This window comes from Macaca nemestrina, chromosome 12 (assembly GCF_043159975.1).
Source record: "Macaca nemestrina isolate mMacNem1 chromosome 12, mMacNem.hap1, whole genome shotgun sequence".
Lineage (NCBI taxonomy): Eukaryota > Metazoa > Chordata > Mammalia > Primates > Cercopithecidae > Macaca > Macaca nemestrina.
Genome location: NC_092136.1, coordinates 107,423,542 through 107,446,268, shown reverse-complemented (window position 1 = coordinate 107,446,268; position 22,727 = coordinate 107,423,542). Strand labels below are relative to the sequence as shown.

The window sequence follows — 22,727 nt, the reverse complement described above, 5'->3', positions numbered from 1 at the left end:
GAGGGACTCCTCCCTACCTCATTTTATGAGGCCAACATCATCCTGATACAAAAGCCTGGCAGCCACACAACAACAAAAGAGAATTTTAGACCAATATCCCTGATGAAAATCGATGCAAAAATCCTCAATAAAATACTGGCAAACCGAATCCAGCAGCACATCAAAAAGCTTATCCACCATGATCAAGTGGGCTTCATCCCTGGGATGCAAGGCAGGTTCAACATATGCAAATAAATAAATGTAATCCATCATATAAACAGAACCAAAGACAAAAACCACATGATTATCTCAATAGATGCAGAAAAGGCCTTCAATAAAATTCAACACCCCTTCATGCTAAAAACTCTCAATAAATTCGGTACTGATGGGATGTATCTCAAAATAATAAGAGCTATTTATGACAAACCCTCAGCCAATATCATACTGAATGGGCAAAACCTGGAAGCATTCCCTTTGAAAACTGGCATAAGACAGGGATGCCCTTTCTCACCACTCCTATTCAACATAGTGTTGGAAGTTCTGGCCAGGGCAACCAGGCAGGAGAAAGAAATAAGGGGTATTCAGTTAGGAAAAGGGGAAGTCAAATTATCCCTGCTTGCAGATGACATTATTGTATATTTAGAAAATCCCACTGTCTCAGTCCAAAATCTCCTTAAGCTGATAAGCAACATCAGCAAAGTCTCAGGATACAAAATCACAAGCAGTCTTAAACGCCAATAACAGACAAACAGAGAGCCAAATCATGAGTGAACTCTCATTCACAATTGCTTCAAAGAGAATAAAATACCTAGCAATACAACTTACAAGGGATGTAAAGGACCTCTTCAAGGAGAACTACAAACCACTGCTCAACGAAATAAAAGAGGACACAAACAAATGGAAAAACATTCCATGCTCATGGATAGGAAGAATCAATATTGTGAAAATGGCCATACTGCCCAAGGTAATTTATAGATTCAATGCCATCTCCATCAAGCTACCAATGACTTTCTTCACAGAATTGGAAAAAACTACTTTAAAGTTCATATGGAACCAAAAAAGAGCCCCCATTGCTAAGACAATCCTAAGCCAAAAGAACAAAGCAACTGGAGGCATCACGCTACCTGACTTCAAACTATACTACAAGGCTACAGTAACCAAAACAGCATGATACTGGTACCAAAACAGAGACATAGACCAATGGAACAGAATAGAGCCCTGAGAAATAATACCACACATCTACAGCCATCTGATCTTTGACAAACCTGACAAATACAAGAAATGGGGAAATGATTCCCTATTTAATAAATGGTGCTGGGAAAACTCGCTAGCCATATGTAGAAAGCTGAAACTGGATCCCTTCCTTACACCTTACACAAAAATTAATTCAAGATGGATTAAAGACTTAAATGTTATACCTAAAAACATAAAAACCCTAGAAGAAAACCTAGGCAATACCATTCAGGACATTGGCATGGGCAAGGACTTCATGTCTAAAACACTGAAAGCAATGGCAACAAAAGCCAAAATTGACAAATGGGATCTAATTAAACTGAAGAGCTTCTGCAGAGCAAAAGAAACTACCATTAGAGTGAACGGGCAACCTACAGAATGGGAGAAAATTTTTGCAATCTACCCATCTGACAAAGGGCTAATATCCAGAATCTATAAAGAACTCAAACAAATTTACAAGAAAAAAACAAACAACCCCATTAAAAAGTGGGCAAAGGATATGAACAGACACTTCTCAAAAGAAGACATTTATGCAGCCAATAGACACATGAAAAAATGCTCATCATCACTGGCCATCAGAGAAATGCAAATCAAAACCACAATGAGATACCATCTCACACCAGTTAGAATGGAGATCATTAAAAAGTCAGGAAACAACAGGTGCTGGAGAGGATGTGGAGAAATAGGAATACTTTTACACTGTTGGTGGGACTGTAAACTAGTTCAACCATTGTGGAAAACAGTGTGGCGATTCCTCAAGGATCTAGAACTAGAAATATCATTTGACCCAGCCATCCCATTACTGGGTATATATCCCAAGGATTATAAATCATGCTGCTATAAAGACACATGCACACGTATGTTTACTGCGGCACCATTCACGATAGCAAAGACTTGGAACCAACCCAAATGTCCATCGATGAGAGAATGGATTAAGAAAATGTGGCACATATACACCATGGAATACTACGCAGCCATGAAAAAGGATGAGTTCATGTCCTTTGGAGGGACATGGCTGAAGCTGGAAACCATCTTTCTCAGCAAACTATCGTAAGGGCAGAAAAATCGAACACCGCATGTTCACACTTATAGGGGGAAATTGAACAATGAGATCACTTGGACACAGGAAGGGGAACATCACACACCGGGGCCTATCGTGGGGTTGGGGGAGTGGGCAGGGATAGCATTAGGAGATATACCTAATGTAAATGATGAGTTAATGGGTGCAGCACACCAACATGGCACACATATACATATGTAACAAACTTGCATGTTGTGCACATGTACCCTAGAACTTAAAGTATAATACAAAATAAATAAATAAATAAATGGTGTTGGGAAAACTGGCTAGCCATGTGCAGAAAACTGAAACTGGATCCCTTTGTTACACTGTATAAAAAAATTAATTCAAGATGGATTGAAGACTTAAACATAAGACCTAAAACCATAAAAAACCTAGAAGAAAACCTAGGCAATACCATTCAGGACATAGGCTTGGGCAAAGACCTCATGACTAAAACACTGAAAGCAATGGCAACAAAAGCCAAAATAGACAAATCAGATCTAATTAAAGAGCTTCTGTACAACAAAAGAAACTATCACCAGAGTGAACAGGCAGCCTAGAGAATGGGAGAAAATTTTTGCAATCTATCCATTTGGCAAAGGGCTAATATCCAGAATCTGCAAAGAACTTAAGCAAATTTACAAGAAAAAAACAACCCCACCACAAAGTGGGCAAAGGATATGAACAGACACTTCTGAAAAGAAGACATTTATGCAGCCAACAAACATATGAAAAAAAGCTCATCTTCACTACTCATTAGAGAAATGCCAATAAAACCACAATGAGATACCATCTCACTGCAATTAGAATAGGGATCATTAAAAAGCCAGGAAACAACAGATGCTGGAGAGGATGTAAAGAAATAGGAACAAGTTTACACTGTTGGTGGGAGTGTAAATTAGCTCAGCCATTGTGGAAGACAGTGTGGCGATTCCTCAAGGATCTAGAACCAGAAATATCATTTGTCCCAGCAATACCATTACTGGGTATATAACCAAAGGATTATAAATAATTCTACTATAAAGACACATGCACACATATGTTTATTGCTACACTGTTCACAATAGCAAAGACTTGGAACCAACCCAAATGCCCATCAATGATAGACTGGATTAAGAAAATGTGGCACACATACACCATGAAATACTACACAGCCATAAAAAAGGATGAGTTCATGTCCTTTGGAGGGACATGAATGAAGCTGGAAACCATCATTTTCAGCAAACTAACACAAGAACAGAAAACCAAACACTGCATGTTCTCACTCATAACTGGGAGTTGAACAATGAGAACACATGGACACAGGGAAGGGAACGTCACACACTGGGGTCTGTCAGGGGGTGGGGGCTGGGGAGGGATAGCATTAGGAGAAATACCTAATGTAGATGACAGGTTGATGGGTGCAGCACACCACCATGGCAGGTGTATTCCTATGTAACAAACCAGCATGTTCTGCACATGTACGCCAGAACTTAAAGTATATATGTGTGTATATAAAGTATATATATATAAAGTATATATATAGTATATATATATAAAGTATATATATAGTATATATATATAAAGTATATATATAGTATATATATACAGTATATATAATATATATATAAAGTATATATATAGTATATATATACACTATATATATACTATATATATAAAGTATATATAGTATATATATAGTGTATATATATATAAAGTATATATAGTGTATATATATAAAGTATATATAGTGTGTATATATATAAAGTATATATAGTGTGTGTATATATATAAAGTATATATATATAGTGTGCGTATATATATAAAGAATGTGGGTACATGTCTAAAGGACACAGAAACCAATTTGAAAGGGCTCTCACTGGCCTAACCTGGACCAATTTGAGGATCAAAATACTGATAACTAATTTTTATGCCACTGAACAAAAACAGGAATCCACTGAGAAATTATGAATCCATATTATATAAAAATAAATAACTTGAAAATTTGGTACATAATTTACATAGTTTCAAAGAACCAACTTCACAAAATACTTATTAATTGTAGAAGGAAAAGAGGTACTTTACAGCAGAGAAGTTTGGCAAATGCCACTTCATTTAAACGATCAGAATTAACACCACCAGTAATGGAACAAATAGAAATTATGAGCTACCCAACAGGATGCAGTAAGACCACCTCACTTCTGTGATAGTCCTGCTTAAGAGGCCTAACTTGAATTTAATCACAAAAGAACCTCCGACAAACCGAGTTGAGTGACATTCTATAACACAACTATCCTGCAATCTTCTTGAAACTTTTGTAGTTAATTGTGATCATCTGACCTATTTCTGGATCATAAGATTTAAATGAAAGAAACTGAACTAGGTTTTAGGAAAAGCCATCATTTTTCTAATAAAAAATGAGGCCAGCTTGGCTAGGATTCACTGTTTACCCTTTGTCCATTCTCTTTATTCTTGTTTATCAGATGCCATGAACGGATGTGAAAGAACGTGATACTCTGCTTGTGACAACATAGACTTAAGTCACAGACTGCAACAAAGCAAAAAAGGAGAAACAATTTGGCTCCTTCAGCAATTGCACCAAACCTGGACCAGCTACTTTAGGCTCCTTGTTACGTTACCCTTTATTTGATTGAGCCATGTGACTGGATTTGCATTAGGTGGGGCCAAATGCAAAACTAGCCAAAATAATCTGCTTTTTCTTTCTTTTCTTTTCTTTTTTTTTTTTCTATTTTAACATATCTAGTTCCCCTCTCTAACCCCAACATTTTTTGGGGGTAATTTTATTTGTACTGCATGGTATTTACAAATTAATTTATAGAGAAATGATTTTTTATGATGTTGTCTTCTTTAAGCACATAGCATACCTCTCCATTTATTCTAGTCTTTTTGGGGAGCTTATGCAAAATTTTAAAGTTTTCTTCATATAACTCGGCACGTTGCTCTAGACTGAATGCTTGTTTCCCCAAAATTCTTATGTTGAAACCTAATTCCCAATGTGTTGGTATATGGAAGTAGGGACTCTGGGAGGTGATTAGGTCATGAGGGCAGCACCCTCATGAATTCCTATAAAAAGAAGTTCTAGAGAGATCCCTCTCCCTTTCCGCCATATGAGACACAGCAAAAGTACTGCCCTCTAGGAACCAGGACACACCTTCACCAGGCAGCAAATCGCCCAACACCTTGATATTTTCCAGCCTCTGAAACTGTGAGAATTACTTGTTTGTTATTTATAAGCCATCCATTCTATAATATTTTTGTTATAGCAGCCTGAACTGATTAAAACACACGTTTCTAATATAATCAGTTTATTTTTATTGAATTGATGCAAAACAGTGAAATCGTTTTTCTGCATTCCAAGAGAATCTGAAAAGACGTTGATGCTAGTTATGACAAAAATCAGTTAATGTAGTCCGTTGATTAAATATTACAAGGTCAATTAGTAAATTACATTTTAAAATAAAATGAATACTTTTTATTGCATGTCAAACAAGTAAGCATTGGGTGCTCAAGATTCAGACTGTCATAGAATGGTAGTGAATGTGAAACTCTTGGAAAGCTTCTTGCAAACACACATTAAATTTTATGAAACCTGAAGAGAAAGAGTATTCACCTTAACCTGGTTTATGTTACCTATTTTTAGCGTCTTTAAGGTACCGTTTATAATTAATTCCCCAGCCCTCTTCTTTATAATTATAAATGTAAGCTTAGTGTCTTTTTTTTTTTTTTGGAGACGGAGTTTTGCTCTTCTTGCCCAGGCTGGAGTGCAATGGCACCATCTCGGCTCAGCGCAACCTCCGCCTCCCGGGTTCTAGCGATTCTCCTGCCTCAGCCCCCCTAAGTAGCTGGCATTACAGGTGCCTGCCACCACGCCCAGTTAATTTTTGTATTTTTAGTAGAGAAGGGGTTTCCCCATGTTGGTCAGACTGGTCTCGAACTCCCGACCTTAGGTGATCCGCCCGCCGTGACCTCCCAAAGTGCTGGGATTACAGGTGTGAGCCACCACGCCCGGCCAAGCTTAGTGTCTTTTATTCTCAAAGCATTTCATCACTTTAGGATGTCTTATTCTTCTGAACTTATAAGTTTCATGTTTGGGCATTACATCCGTAAAACAAAGAAATCCCCACACAAATAAGTAATTGCCCATCGTAATGAAAAATGCTTGGACGGATAAGTATGAGTAAATCATATCAGGTCAGAGGAAAAAATATAATGTAAACTTCTAACAACTTAAGTGAGCACGGATAAATTGTGAAGTGCAATGCAAAATTCACGAGTGTTTCATACATTAAATAAAACCCACGAAAACAAAACACTGAATCTTCAAAGCAATTCTGCCCTTCCTGCCCGCTTCCACTACGTTTCTGGTAGCCTCCCTTCATTCCATTCCTCCAGCACAGGGAAACGATGCTATGGCGACAAAGGGTACTTCGACAGAAAACTTTGGAGAGGTACCAACTTAACTTCCAGGAGCTTGCAACTTAGGCGATTTAAAGACGAAATCGGTGAGAAAGCTGTTAATATAGTGCAAAGTACATAATAAATGTATTCGGGTATTAATCCTGCTCACAGTCGAACCCAGCACCCGAAAGAATTAAACCCTCCACGATTCTTGGGGTCTTAAAAACCCGGGGTGCAGTAATCCCAACCCTAAAAGCCCTCAGATATGCGCATGCCCCGTTGGTGGAGCAGTGCTCCTCCTTCCTCGGGTCCGGAAGTCCCGGTTTGTTTATTAAATTACGACCGTCGTAAACTAGAATTTCCCTACGGCTTCTTAGCTTTACGATGGCAACAAGTATGGCGGCTGCTAGTGGTAGATTTGAAAGTGCGAAGAGTATCGAAGAGCGGAAGGAACAGACCCGAAATGCCAGGGCCGAGGTGTTGCGCCAGGTACCTCTGTTTTGAGGCCTTTGTAGTTATTTAGCGTTGTGGGAATTGAGGGTTCCCTTAAGCTAGCCCACCCATCCCTTCCCTCACCTCGTCAGTACGTAATCTCACCTTAATTTGGGTGAGGTCTCCCTTTGCAATTCCGGTAAACCCTTTTGTAGCTACCGGTTTTTTAGATGTTCTGGCAGGTGCTAGATGCTCATTCTCTTTTCAGGGAGATCTTTTTTTCCCCAAGTTTCTTTACCTTTTAAGTTATCCATTCTTTATATTTCTATCACTCGGACTGCACACTTTATAGGTCCCCTGCGGCTTTTAAGGACTCTGCCAGCATGTCTTGCGGCCTCAGCCATTGCTACTACCGTATCTGAAATGAAATTTTCCTTTTTCAGGAACACATACAAGGCACACTTAAATATACTCAGTTTGACATTTCCTTCTCCTGTCTCTATTAGTATCAATTCCAGACTTACTGTAAGCTCTTACCAATCCAAACAAAAGTTAATACGAATCTCAGTATATTTAGCCTCTCACAAAAGATCGCGAAACATTGTATTTCTCTCTAAACTTCAAATACATAGAGGTAACATACAAAGAATGGAGAAAGTAAACTACTGAATTATCTGACAATCTATTCAATATGTAAGAAATGTGGCAATGAAAGAGAAAAGTTGTAGTTGGAGAGCAAGAGAGAGTTCAGTGAGGGTTTTCTTTTTTTTTTTTTTAAATTTAAGTTGGAAGAGTTTTAAACCAGCTTAAATGCAAATGAGTAGGAGCCAGCAGAGAAGAGGGAGAGGAGACTCTAAAGAGAAAATGACTACAGCCAGATTTTAAAGCGGAAGAATGGGCGATTAATCTTGGATAGGTAAAATGTTGGTATTGTTTCCTAATTTCAACATATGTAATGTGTGTATATATACACACACACACATATATATACACACACACATATATATTTATAAGTCATCCTTTTTGGTATTTCAAGCATTTTTTGGAGGGAGTAAGGTTCGTAAGCTGAGATAAATCTTATAGTAGAGGTATGCGTATAATTTGAAAAGGATCAAATTCAGCTTTGGAATTACAGGGAAAGAAAGGGAGGGTAGGAATGATTTCCTAGGAAAAACTTGCTTTGTTTGACTGTTTGAAGAATGAATAAAAATTACCAGTATGATCTTTTTTTTCTACAAAGATGATTCTTCCTGAAGCATTTTGGGGGCTGAGTATTGGGGTACAGGCATTGCATATTGAAGGCATGGAGGTCTAACTGTTGCAAAAGTGCAAGTGTAAGGCATGGGAATGGTGAAGGGAAAAGGGATTCCAAGTCATATTGAGGTAGGGGAGAGAGGGGAGGACATGAACTCAGTCCCTCGATTCTCTCTGCTTGGTAACTCAAATCACTGGAGATTGGAAATGCAGAAGGAGAGATTTTTGCTTTGTTTTGTTTTTTAATGTTTTTTTTTCACACTGGAGAAGCAAATTCCTGGCAAGGAATAGACATTCATTCATGAGTTAATGTTTTTATATAAAAATGCCAGAGGTTTTTGTTTTCCTTTTTTTGTGAAAAGCAGTTGGATCAATTGCTAGTTTGTCTTTTTTTTTTTTTGGTTGTAGGCCAAAGCCAATTTTGAAAAAGAAGAAAGGCGTAAAGAACTTAAGCGACTTCGGGGTGAGGATACATGGATGCTACCTGATGTGAATGAGCGACTCGAACAATTCTCACAGGTGAATACTAACAGGTTTACTTGATGTAAGGGTATCTGTCCTTTTTTGCACTTATTCAAGTTAATATTGGAGGAATAATTTTATAGAATGTTTTCATGAGTTACAGAATATCAGTCACATAGTTGGCATTGCTGAATAGTTTCATTTCTTTGGCAGAAGGAAGATATTGTAATATTTTGGACATTATGACTCAAAATTTGTTGTTTGAGTTGGCTAGTAGAAGACTTAGCTTCAAATTTCTGGCCCACTATAGCAAGCTTATAGGCCTAAAAATTTATGCATTTTAAGCTTTATGTATTTATTGTATCTTATTTTTTTAGGTCTCAAGTCTGTTTTCCTATAATTTTTTAAAAAATTATTTTTAATTGACAAATAATTGTGTAAATTTATGGGGTACATGTGATGGTTTGATCTATGTATACATTATAGAAAGATTCAGTCAAGCTAATGAACACATCCATCACCTCATCAACTTATTTTTTTGTGGTGAGAACATTAAAAGTCTATTCTTCAATGGTTTTGAAATAGACAATACATTATTATTAACTGGTCATCAGTAATAGATCACTAAAACTTATTTCTAGTGTCATGAAAACTTTGTATCCTTTGATCAACATCTTCCCTTTCCCTATCCCTGCTCCTTCCCCTCGCCTCTTCCTATAATTTTAGTTTGTGCTATCTTGTTATATTTTTTATGGCCTAATAGTCTTGTGTAAAATTTTGGGGGGACCATAGAGGGATATTATATGTATATGTGTTTGTGTGTATATAGATGCATATGTATACATGTTTGTGTATATATGTGTTTATTTGATTATATTTGTCACATAAATCTACAAATAAAGCCAAAATTTTCCCAGTATTTTTCTGGTAAGAAGGCTCAGTTATATGATTTATTGATAGTGCATATATTATAGAAGGTGTGTTAAGATTTCCTGAAATATTTTATTTATTTAGACATATTCTTGGTCTTATTTCATCAAAGATTTAAAGTTTTTTAGAATGTGGATTTTTTTCTCTCAAAATATATCCTTTTAAATTAAGATGAAATTAAATTCTTTTCTTGCCTGTTCAAAATGATTGTAGGAACACTCTGTGAAGAAAAAGAAGAAAAACAAGCATTTAAAAAAAGCAAAGAAAGAGAAGAAAAAAAAGAGCAAGAAACAGAAGTATGAAAAAAACAATGAGTCATCTGATAGCTCATCAGTAAGTATGTACTAAAATTAATCAAAGCAGCTATTTGAGAACATTGTATTTGAATGTATAACTTATGGGAACTTAAAATACAAGAAAACTTAAAAAAGATAATTACTAGTTATGATATGAAAATATCTGGGAGACATCTACTTGGAGATGTCCAGGAAATATTGGAAATATTGATCTTGAATTTCAGAGAAAGCTTAAGAGGATAGGGATGTGATTTGGGAATTATTGCTAAGCACAGCACTGGATCTTGCCCAAGGCCTGCTATAACAATTACCTGGCTACAGCCTGTGTTCACTCAAGGCCCTGGGGCTCTGCAGTGAGCAGGTGGTGAAGCCAGCCAGGCCTGTGTCTTTCCCTTCAGGGTGGCAAGTTCCCCCAGGCCTGAGGTGGATACAGAGGTGCCATCAGGGACCCAGGTACTGGCGTCAAAAACCTTAGAAGTGTGCCTGGTGTTCTGTTGAACTGTGGCTGAGCTGGCATTCAACCCATGAATGGCAGTTCTTCCCACTCTTCCCTCCCCTTTTCACAGGCAGAGGGGGTAGCCATCGCCATAGACCCACAGGTAGTACTGGCAGGCTACCACTGATGTTCCCGTAAGGCCCGAGAAGTCTTCAGTCAGCTGCCTGGCCTGGGACTCAGCCTTTAGGGCAGTGGGTCGCCCCTGGGCAGATCCAGAAATGCCATCCAAGAACCAAGGACTTGGGCTGGGGACCCCAAGATCCCTCTTGGTGTTCTACCACCCTACGGCTGAGCTGGTACCTAAGGTGCAAGACAAAGCCCGCTTTACTTTTCTCAAGCAGAAGGAGGCTCTCCCCATAGCCATCACAGCTAGGAATGTGCTGAGGCTCACCTGAATCCAGCAAGTCTCATGTTCACAGTGAATGCCACAATGTAGTACTTGGTTATTGGTGCTGGTTATTCAGGGCCTAAGGTCTCTTTAGTGGATGCCAGCTATGGCTGAGCTGGTATCTAAGATGCAAGACGGAGTCCTCTACTCTTCTGTCTCCTCTCCTCAAGCAGAAGGACAGGGTCTCTTTTGGAGCTGCACGTTGTGCAGCCTGGGGTTGGGGGAGAGGTGGTGCAAACACTCCCTTAGCTACCCCAGTTGCCCCTCCCCACCGCCTGTCCATTTGCTCTGAGGCCGTTGTAGCAGTAGGAGTCACCGAGGAATTCCACATCCTTGCTAGTACTTGGTATTGTCAGTCTTAGTAATTTTTAGCTGTTCTACTGTGTGTTATATCGTGTGGTATTTCCCTGAAGAAAAAGGATGTAGAGCATCATTTTAAGTCCCCATGGGGCATTCTGTGTCTTCCTTTATGAAATCTGATTTATTAAATATTTTCTTTTTTGTTTTTCATCATTTTTTCTTAGTGCTTCTGGTATCCTAATTTTTGCACACCTGAAGATTGTGATTTCTCCTGTGTTTATGCTATTACTAAATTTTTTTTTTTTAATTTTTTTTTTTATTTTAGAGATAGAGCCTCTCTGTGTTGCACAGATTGGAGTGCAGTGGCACCATCATGGCTCACTGCAGCCTCAAACTCGTGGGCTCAAGCAGTCCTGCTGCCTTAGCAGCCCAATTAGCTAAGACTACAGATGTAGTACAAAAAGTTGTTTTTGTAGACATAGAGTCTTATGATGTTGCCAAGGCTGGTCTCGAACCCCTGGGCTCTAGTGATCTCCTGCCTCAGTCTTCCAAAGTGCTGGGATTACAGGTGTGAACCACCCTGCTTGGCCTCCTATTTTTTTTCCCTGAAAGTTTTATAGCTTTGGCTTTTTTGCTTATTTATAATCCATTAATATTTTTAATTTATGTTATGTAGTGTCAGTTTATTTTTTTCCCACATGGATTTCCAGTTTTACTAGCATCATTTGTTGAAAAGGCTGAATTTTCCCTATTGGAAGGAATTTTGGGAGATAGATATGTTAAAATATTCTTTCAATCCATTATGCACATTGGTACATCTCTCTATCCATTTATGTCTTCTTTGATTTTTCTCAAAATATTCTGAAGTTTTTAGTGTAGAGGTCTTACATTTCGTTTGTTGTATTTCTTTCTATTTTGTTTTCTGGAAGTGCTATTGTAAATGGAATTTTAAAATAAATGTGTTTACAGCTAGTATATAATTATAGAAGTGATTTTGAAACATTAGGGTCAGAAAAAAAAGAAAAATGAAAAAAACTGCTTTTGATGTATTTACCTTGCGTCTTGTCACCTTGTTAATATTACTAATACTAGTGTTAGCAGCTTTTTTAGATTTCTTAGGATTTCTAGGTAAATGGTATGTCATGTGTGAAGAAGACTTTTACTTTTTTCTTTTCAATCTCTGTGCCTGTTTTGTTAATTTTTGTTGCCTTATTTCAGTAGCTAGGACTTAAAAATAGTGTTGAATGGAAGTGGTGAGAGTGGACATGATTGCCTTGTTCCTTATCTTAGGTGGAAAGCATTCAGGTTTTTACATTTAAGCATGATGTCTGCTGTGGGACTTTCATGCATGCCCTTTCAGATTAAGGAAATGCCATTCTATTTCTAGTTTTCTGAGAGTTTGTATCTTGAATGAGTATTGAATTCAGTAAGTGCTTTTTTTGCATCAGTAAGTGTTAAAATTTGCCAGTGAAACTGTTTGGTCCTGGAGTTTCTTTGTGGAATGGGTTTAACCACAGAGTTAATTCCTTTAATAGGTGTGTTAAATGTTTTCTATTTATTCTTGAGTTAGTTTTAGTAATTTCGGTTTTTCTGGGAATTTATTCCATAGAAATTGTCGAATTTATTGTCATAAAGTTGTTTGTAATATTTCCTTTGTTCTTTTAATGTTTACGGAATCCACAGTGACATCCCCTGTTTCATTACTGATTTTGGTAATTTCTATTTTCTCTTTGTTTCCTCCATCAGTCTATCTTGAGGCTTATCATTTCTATTAATCTTTATTTATTGCCTTTTAGTTTCCTTGAATTTTCTCTGGTTGTGTTTTCTGTTTCATTGATTTAAACTATATTTATTCTTTGTGAATACTCATTTTGTGTTTAATTTGCTCTTTTTTTTCTAACTTTCTAAGATGAATGCATCGCCATTGATTCGATATCTTCTTTTCTAATGTGTGTTTATTTTATGAATTTTTCTCTTAGCATTGTTGTATCTCTATGAAACTTTGATGTTATATTTTCATTGCTGTCCCATCCAAAATATTTTTTACTTCACTTTTTCTTACTCATGGATATATATGAGTTTTTAAACTTCCAACTATTTGATTTTACTAGTCTTCTTTTGGGTTATTGACTTTGAATTTAATTATTTTATTATACTCTGTATAATTTCAGTTTTTAAAAAATTTTTTGAGACATTTTATTTTCTAGCCTATTATCTTTCTTGGTGAAAATTCCATATGTATTTGAAATGAGTATGTATTCTGCCGTTGTTAGGTATAGTGTTTTATAAATGTCAATTAGGGAAAGTTGATTTATACCAGTAAGTTTAGTGTTAATGATTTTCTGTTCACCTGTTCAGTCAGTTACTGAGAAAATAGTATTGAAATCTCTTAATTGTTTTGTGGGTTTTACCTACTTCTGCTTTCAGTTTTGTCAGTTTTTGCCTTACGTATTTTGAAGCTTTGTTAGGTACATAGACGGCACCTTGACGAATTGACTATTGTTATGAAGTTTTCCTCTATCTTTGGTAATACTCTTGTCTGAAGTCTGTTGTGTCTCATATTAATAAAGCCTCTTCAGTTTTCTTTCTTTGTGTGTTTTCATCGTCTTTTCAAAATTTTTTTAGTTTTAATGTATCTTTTTTATATATTGAAAGTGTATTTCTTGTAAGCAGTGTGTAATTAGGTCTTGCTTTTTTTAGCTAGCCTATCAATTTCTTCTTTTTTATTTTATTGATTGATTAACAGAGTCTTGCTTTGTTGCCCAGGCTGGAGTGCAGTAGATCACTGCAGCTTCAACCCCTCAGGCTGAAGTGACCCTCCCACCTCAGCCTGGTGAAAGCTGGGACTACAGGGGTGCACTACAACGTCTGGAATATGAGTTTTAAGTATATATGAGTTTTAACATTTCCAGATATTTGTGGATTTTATTAGGTTTTTTTGGTTATTGACTTTGGATTTCATTATTATTTTGTTATACTCTGTATAATTTCAGTTTTTAAAACGTTTTTGAGACATTTTATATTTTAGCCTATGATCTATATATATTTTGTAGAGAGATGGTTTTGCCGTGTTGCCCAGGCTGGTCTCAAATTCTTGGCCTTAAGCAATCCTCCCACCTTCGGCTCCCAAAGTGCTGGGATTACAAATGTGAGCCACTGCACCTGGCCTCTTTTTTTTTTTTTTTTTTGAGATGGTGTCTCACATTGTCACCCAGGCTGAAGTGCAGTGGTGCAGTCTCGGCTCACAGCTCTTACTTTGCAATTAGGTGTTTTTTGTGCTCTCTAATCTGGTAGCTGTATATGGCTTTTAAATTTTTAATTAAAATTCATTAAAATTATATCAGCCAAATTTATGTGGCTACTATATTGGACAGTATAGGTATAGAAAAATTCTGTTGAATAGTACTGGTTTGGATTATTTATGTTTAATGTAATAATTGTTATGGATGAGTTTAAGTCTACCATCTTGTTATTCCATATCTATTTTTTGTTTGTTCTTTTTTCGTTTGTTCCTTCCTTTTCCTGCCTTCTTTTGGAGTGTTTTTTAGCATTCCATTTCATCTCTGCTATAGGCTTATTAGGTATACCTTATTTATTTTTAATGACTGCTTTAAGTCTTATGCATATTTTAACTTACCATACTCAACTTTCAAATAATATATAATTTTACTTTTATAATTAGACCTTCTCCAAAATATATTCCATTTTCTCCTACTATATTTTTTGCTATTGTTGTCATATATTTTACTTCTACATTTGTTATAAACTCACATTGTTTATAATTTTTAATGTCATTCTTTTTATTTTTACTTTAGTCAGTTATCTTTTAAATAAGTTACACACGTGAAAAAAGTCTTTTATATTTACCCACAGATTTATCATCTCTGATATTCTTTATTATTTTATGTAGGTCTGAATTTCTGTCTAATACCATTTTCCTTTTGTCTGTAGAACTTCCATTAATGTGTATTATAATATAGATTTGCAGACATTGAATTCTCTCAGCTTTTGTTTGAAGATTTATTTCATCTTCAGTCTTTATTTTTTTCTTTTACCACAAACTCAGAAGTTCTTACTAGCAATCTTCATTTTTCAGATACTTTGCTAGACAGAATTTTAGGTTTATAGTGTTGTCTTTTTTTTTTTTTTTTTTTTTTTTTTCACTGTAAAATGTCATTCCGTTGTCTTCTGGTTTGCATTGTACATATTGAGAATTCTGTAGTCATTTTAATCTTTTTTTCTCTGTATATAATGTGCCTTTTTATTCTGGATGCTTTTAGGGCTTCTTTTTCATCATTATTTTTCAGTGACTCAATTGTGATATGTCTTGGTGTTGATTTCTTTGTGTTTATTCTGCTGTCTTAGTTCATTTGTGCTGCTATTCCAAAACAAACTGGGTGGATTATAAGTGACAGAAACTTACGTCTCACAGTTTGGGAGGCTGCTAGAAAGTCTAAAATCAAGGTGCTGGCAGATTTTGTGTCTGTTGAGGGTTCAGTTCCCCATAGATGGCTGTCTTCTCAGTCTAACCTCATGTGGCAGAGTGCTCTTGGGCTATGTTTTATAAGGGCACTAATCCCATTCCCAGTCATCTCCCAAAGGCCTTACCTCCTACTGTCATCGTCTTGGGGGTCAGGATCTCAACATAAGAATTTGGTGGGGGACACAAACATTCAGAGTGTAGCATCTGCCTTAGGTTCATTGTGCTGCTTTGATTTGTGAGTTTACAGTTTCCATCAAATATGAAACTTTCAGGGTATTTTTTCCGAAGTGTTTTTTTCTGTTCCTTCTCATTTTGGTAGTCTCCTTAAAATAATGTCTCACAGGTTGATGAGCCTGTGTTCACTTTCTTTTTAGCCTTTTTCCTTTCTATGCTTTGGGTTGGGTATATTTTATTGCTATGTCATGAGCTTCAGGTTCACTGGGCTTTTTTTTCTTTTCTTTTCTTTTCTTTTTTTTTTGAGATGGAGTCTCACTCTGTTGCCAGGCTGGAGTATAGTGGCACGATCTCAGCTCACTGCAACCTCCACATCCTGGGTTGAAGTGATTCTCATCCCTCAGCTTCCCAAGTAGCTGGGATTACATGTGCCTGCCACCATGCCCAGCTAATTTTTTGTATTTTTGGTAGAGACGGGGTTTCACCATGTTGACCAGGATGGTCTCCATCTTCTGATCTTGTGATCTGCCTGCCTCAGCCTCCCAGAGTGCTGGGATTACAGGCGTGAGCCACTGTGCCTGGCCCACTGGCCTTTTCTTTTGCTGTGTCTAGCTTACTGTTATCGCTATCCAGTGACATTTTCATTTCAGGCACTGTTACTTTATTTTATCTTTTTTTGTCATTAGAAGTTTTGTTTGGATCTTTTTAATGTTTTTCAGTTTATCCCCTCATTATGTTTACATTTTCCCTTTCCTGAACATATTTATGATAGCTGTGTTATAGTCTTGGTTTGCTATTTTATTCTCTCTTGTTTTTTCCTGTTCTGTTTCAATTATCTCTTCAATCATTTTAAGAGAATGATTTTTCTCTTGAATATGGGTCACATTTGCTTGCTTCTTTGAATGTCTAGTAACTTTTAATTGGATGCTGAACCTTATGAAAGTTATATTGTGACTGCTGGATTTTGTTGACCTCTTTAGAGGGTATTGAGTTTTCTTTTGGCAGACAGTTAATGACTTGTGAATTAGCTTAATCCTTTTCAAGGCTTGTTTTTAAGTTTTGTTCATGTGCATCTAGAATAGCTTTACTCTAGGGCTGGTTTAACCTTTCTACTAAGGCATGACTCTTGTGGGTTCTCTGCTGATTGTCATGGATGTTCAGCGAGGTTTCTTTATTCTGGATGGTAGGAACTAGAATGTCTTCAAGCCCTTTGTGAGCTCTGGGGATTGTTCTGCTTACAGCTCTTTGGTAATTGTTTTCTCCCTGGTAATTTTTCTTTGCCTGACCTTGTGGACTCTCATCCTCAGCATGTTCAGCTTGGTCTTTCTTTAAAGACTCCACGCGTCCTTCAAGTAGATTTCTGGCACTCTTTCTCTGTGTAGCTTCCCAACTGTACTTTGTCTCAGCCTTCACAGAGTTCGAATTCTGTTTCCTTGGCTCAGTGATGTTTTCATGTTCTGCTTGGGTTACCCCACTATGCCACAGTCTAGAATGTGCCTTTAGACAAAAAGCTGTAGAGATTGTAGTGTTCATTTTTATTCCAATTTGTATATATTTCTAGTCTGATGCCATTTACTTTGTCATGGACAGAAGCAGAAGTCCTCAAGATCCCTTGATTTTTGCTGGTAGCACTTTCCTGTCTTAGTTCCACCTTCTAGGTTTTGACCACTAGATAGAATTAGGGGTGTGGTTAATTCTGAAGGCTGCACAAGAGAAGGAGAGCCCTGAAGGCTGTGTTAGGTCAGGAGGCGTATTAAGCTTGATCGTTAATGAGTTCAAGGTAAAATGGAGATAGAAGCTAAAATTAGCAAGAGAACTGAAGTCGTAGCATGGGGAGCATTAATTTTGCTGAAGTGGTAAGGTGAGTGAGTGCATAATTATGAAAATGAGTATAGGTTACTGCTTAAAGTTTCTGACTGGTGCTATTGAAAGAGTAGAAAAAGGCATTTCATTTAATTGCAGCTTGCATTTATCAAATGCTTATTATTTGCCAGACACTGTTCTAGACATGGGGAATATAAAAACATTTTTTTAAAACCTTTGGGAAACTCATTTCCTAATTGGATAAATAGATACATAATGTTAATAATGTGATTTTGTAGTAGATTTTGTAGATGATGATGATGGCTTTATTTTCTGTTGTTACTGAGTTTAGCATGCCATCCAACATGATGCCATGGTAGTACAGGGTATTAAGAGGGATTTCATTTGCTAACTTGTTGACAAAATGATGCTTGAATTGAGACTAGATAGATTAGTAAGCATTAGGCAAATAAAGGTGTGCTTGGCATTTCATGCATAAGGAATTGTGAGAGCAGAGACATGGAAGTATGAAATAATATGAATGTGAGTATGTGTGTATGTATGTAAATATAACTATAAGCAATTTGATAGTACTAAATTATAAAACAAGAGGAAGGGGTGAATGGAGATGAAACTGTAAGAATTGATAGGGCCTTGCAAAACAAGAGCTTTGACTTTATTCAGTAGGGAATGTATCATCTAATTAGGTTCAGCTGCATTTATTAGAAAATCTCAGAATAGCCATTGATTATACAATATAGAAGTTCATTTTTCTCTTGTATGAAATAAGTCAGGTAGAAAGTCTAGGGCTAGTATGGTCTTCTGGAACCCAGGCTTCTGTTGTCTTGCTTTTCCATCATCCTTACAATATTGCCTCTTAGTTCAGATAACAGGAAAGAGGATGCTCTTTTTTTCTTAACTTGACTTCCAGAAAGTCCCATAAAATACTTTTGTTTACATCTAAATGGACACTTGATCATAAGGCTTCACTTTCTAGCATGGGAAGTATATTACTTCTCCAAATAAAATGAGATTCTGTTGGTAGGAAAGAAGAGGAATAACTAGCAGTCTTTGTGCTGGAAAACCCTAGAAGAGAAGTACAGTGGTCAGATGTTCCCTTTATATTACTCCAAATGTATTTGGGGTGAGGGGTTGGAGAAAGAAGGGGAGCAGGAAAGACTGGAGTCCAGAAGACTAATTTGGTCTCCTGGAATCAATTGTCTAAATGAGAGATAAGATCTGATATAGGGCTGCTACTTTAAGGATCAAAGAAGAGAATATTGGTTTGGTATTTTGGTTGCAGGTAACAGAAACTAAATTTAAACTGGCTTTTGCAAAAAGGAGGGTTTCTTATTAGGGTACAAAATTCTCATAGGGCATATAGATGCAGGAATGCAGCTAGGCTTCGAGAATAGCTGGAATTAGAATTGTGAATGGTTTTTGCAATTTTCTTGCCATTTTTCATTTCCCCTACCCTGAGTTCTAGTTTTAAAAAATTTTTTTGCTGATTTCTATTTCTCATGACAGAAATGGCCTCTTCCAGTGCCTTTCCAGTTCTTAGTTTTAGATAAGCCCATTCAGACCGGATTTCAGATTCCTGAGGAATGGCTCAGGTTGATATGAATTGGGTCGGGTGCCTACCTTTGAACTAATCAGTAGTGGCCAGGAATAGAGGTAGGCTTCTGTGGTAATCATGTATTCACTGTATGGTATATTTGATAAATATTTTAGAAATGAAAATGGTAGGCTTGAATGTGTGAGGTAACACGATCCTGAGTTTCTGACTTGGTTAAGTGGGTGGTTGTTCCAGATAACTCAGTTCAATAATATACAAGGAGGAATAGATTTTGTAGAGGAAGATGATGGCTTCATTTTCTATTCTTACTGAGTTTAGCATGCCTTCCAACTACGGTAGATAATTAGTCAGTGAAACTTTGGTTAGACAAATTTGAAAGATATCAGCACAACTGATTGTAGTTCAGGCCATCAGAATGGATTTAACGACCCAAAGGGAATGTTTAGAGATTAAAAAATCTCATGGGCAAAGAATGGAACCCCAAATAACATGGATATTTAAGGGCTGAGCAAAGGGGGAAGAGTTCATGAAGGAAATGGAGAAGAAACAAAGAGTGGGAGAGCTGAGAGGTGTCATGGAAGCCAGGAAAGTGAGTCATCAACAGAGTTGTATTGAGCAGAGAGGTCTAGAGAGCTGAAGACTGAAATGTTTTGTTGAATTTGGCACAGTGGAAGCCATTGGTGAGTTTGGAGATGTTTCAGTAGATTAATGGAGACAATAGATATATTGTACGGTTTTGAGAAAATGTATGACAGTGAGAGTGTGAAGGCAGTGCGTGTAGACTACTCTTTCAAGAAATTCATCTTAGAATGGAAGCTGGAAGATTAATTCCTGCTAGAGGAGGAATATATAGGGTCAAGGAAGGTCCCTCTTCCCTCCTTAAAAAAAAAAAAAAGGATGGGAAATGCTTGAGCATATTTTTAGGCCATTAGGGATCTTTGGTTGATGCTGTGAGAGGAGAAGATAATTGATGGAGCAAGGTCCTGGAGGAACAGAAAGAGTTGGTATCAAAACCTTTAGAGTAGGATCTGCCTTAAAACGGGAGGAGTTAACCGGAAATAAGGATAGGGACAGCCATAAATGTGTTGGGGGTGGGTAGGAAGATAAGGTGGCCCCAGTTTTCTTGATGAGGTAAGAGAAGACATCATTTGCTGAGAATATGGGAATTGGTATAAAACTCCAGGAGGGTGTTGAAGAAGATAATGTTATCTGTCGTTTTAGATCAAGGGAAATCTCAAAATGTGAAACTTAGGGGCAAACAGCAAACTCATTTACCTGGGTGTTGTTTCCCCTGTTCTGGTGAAGCAGAGATGTGAGTAACTACTTGATGTTGGTAGTCTCTGAAGCTCTGTGCTAAAGTGTGTTCTCTACTTGGCAGTTCCCTTTTTTTTTTTTTTTTTTTTTTGCCTTCTCTTGGCTTGATAATAAATGGATAAGAAAATAAAAATAATTTGGTTGTGTTTTGTGGGTTTAACTCAAACTAGTGGGTTTATATGCTTTTTTTCTTTAAAAAATTTTTTTTTTTTTTTTTTTTGAGATGGAGTCTCTGTGGCCCAGGCTGGAGTGCAGTGGCACGATCTCAGCTCACTGCAACCTCCGCCTCCTGGGTTCAGGTGATTCTCCTGCCTCAGCCTCCTGAGTATCTGGGATTACAGGCATGTGCCACCATGCTTGGCTAACTTTTTTGTATTTTTAGTAGAGACAGGTTTCACCATGTTGGCCAGGCTGGTCTTGTACTCCTGACCTCAAGTAATACGCCTGCCTCAGCCTCTCAAAGTGCTGAGATAACAGGTGTGGGCCACCGCACATGGCTCTTTAAAATTTCAATGTCATTTTGTAAAGGGGAAATACAGTGTAAGAATTTTTTTCTAGGATGTTGAATTTCTACCACTTAACAGCACAGAATTTTTATATCAAAGTATGCAAATTTGAGATTTTCACTTACATGCTAAATGTTCTTAGAGCTCTGAAGATGAGTGGGTTGAGGCTGTTCCATCCCAGACTCCTGACAAGGAAAGGGCCTGGAAAATGAAAGATGAAAAGTCAGAAAAAGATGACACCCAAATTATCAAGGTAAGCAAGCCACTTGATTCCCTTTCCCTTTTCCTTTTCCCTTTCCTTTCCTTTCCTTTCCCCTTTCCTTTCCTTTCCTTTCCTTTTTCCTTTCCTCTTTCCTTAACTTTCCCCTTTCCTTAACTTTCCTCTTTCCTTAACTTTCCTTCCCTCTCCCTCTCTCCCTCTTTCCCTGTCTCCCTGTTTCCCTGTCTCCCTCTCTCCCTTCCTATTTTAGAGAGAGGGTCTTACTCTGTTGCCCAGGCTGGGCTGCAGTGGCACAATCAGAGCTCTCTGCAACCTTAACCTCCCAGGCTCAAGTAATCCTCCCACCTCGACCTCCCTGGTAGCTGGGTCCACAAGTGAGTGCCACCACTCCTGGCTAATTTTTTATTTTGTGTAGAGATGGGGTCTCCCTTTGTTCCTAGACTGGTCTCGAACTCCTGAGCTCAAGCAGTCCTCCCACCTCAGCCTCCCAAAGTGCTAGCATTAGAGATGTGAGCCACCACACCTAGCATACCACTTGATTTTAAAGAAAGAAGTATCAACTTTGAAGAATAAATGAATATGAAAATGAAAGATGATTAAAATTTCTTCAGGAGAACAATTAGACTTTGAAAACAATATACTTTATGAATAATTTTGGCAGTAATGCTGTTTGCTGAATGTTTAGAACCCCCTTTCCCTTCTGCTGTGAGAAAGTCAGTGCTCCTCTCTATTCTTGTACTTTAGAGTCTTTCATGCTTTTGATTGTTGATAAGAAGTGGCACTTTCCCCTTATATCTCTGAAGCCTTATACTGTTATCTCTGTCTGACCCTTCCATAGTGAGTAGAGTTCCATCACAGTTTTTCTTTCCCTTCACCTCATGCCTTAATTTTTTTAACAATACTTAACAGTTGAATAGTTCACAAATTTTGGGTTGTAGTTCATCTGCCTAAGGAAGAATGTAATTTGTCCACTGTTAGCCACAGGTGAAGGAAGAAAGGTGAACAGGAACTAAGTTTGATTGCTGTGTGCCAGGCCTTGGTTGGATGCTTTAGATCTGTTATCTTGTTTACTCTTTAAAACAATCCTGAAAGGTAGGGATTTTATACCTTTTTATAGAGGAGAGACTAAAGTATAGCGAGATTAAGAAACTTGCTTCAAGTTATATAGGCATGTAGGACTTGATTCAGATTTGATTGCCTCCAAAATCCCTGCCCTTATTACCAAGTGTTTATTAAATTCTAATCAGTTTGGATTGAAATGGCTGCCTTTTTTTTTTTTAAACAGAGGGATGAGTGGATGACTGTTGATTTTATGTGTGTTAAGACTGTGTCGTCATCATCACTCAAAGCTGAAAAGGAAACTATGAGGAAAATAGAGCAAGAGAAAACCCAAGCACTTAAACAGGTAAGAGAATATTTG

The 22,727-nt window shown here is 37.3% G+C and overlaps 1 protein-coding gene across 1 annotated transcript in view; it reads left to right on the top strand.

The window, feature by feature from the left end:
- Positions 1-7,042: 7,042 nt before the first annotated feature.
- The window catches only part of LOC105493667 (CWF19 like cell cycle control factor 2), a 126,237-nt gene continuing 110,552 nt past the window's right edge, over positions 7,043-22,727 (top strand). Inside the window, exons 1-5 of the mRNA XM_071075527.1 lie at positions 7,043-7,162; positions 8,768-8,878; positions 9,965-10,084; positions 21,230-21,340; positions 22,593-22,712. Of these exons, the coding sequence (XP_070931628.1) occupies positions 7,058-7,162; positions 8,768-8,878; positions 9,965-10,084; positions 21,230-21,340; positions 22,593-22,712 (567 nt within the window). The 5' untranslated portion in view covers positions 7,043-7,057. The remainder of the gene's footprint in view (positions 7,163-8,767; positions 8,879-9,964; positions 10,085-21,229; positions 21,341-22,592; positions 22,713-22,727) is intronic.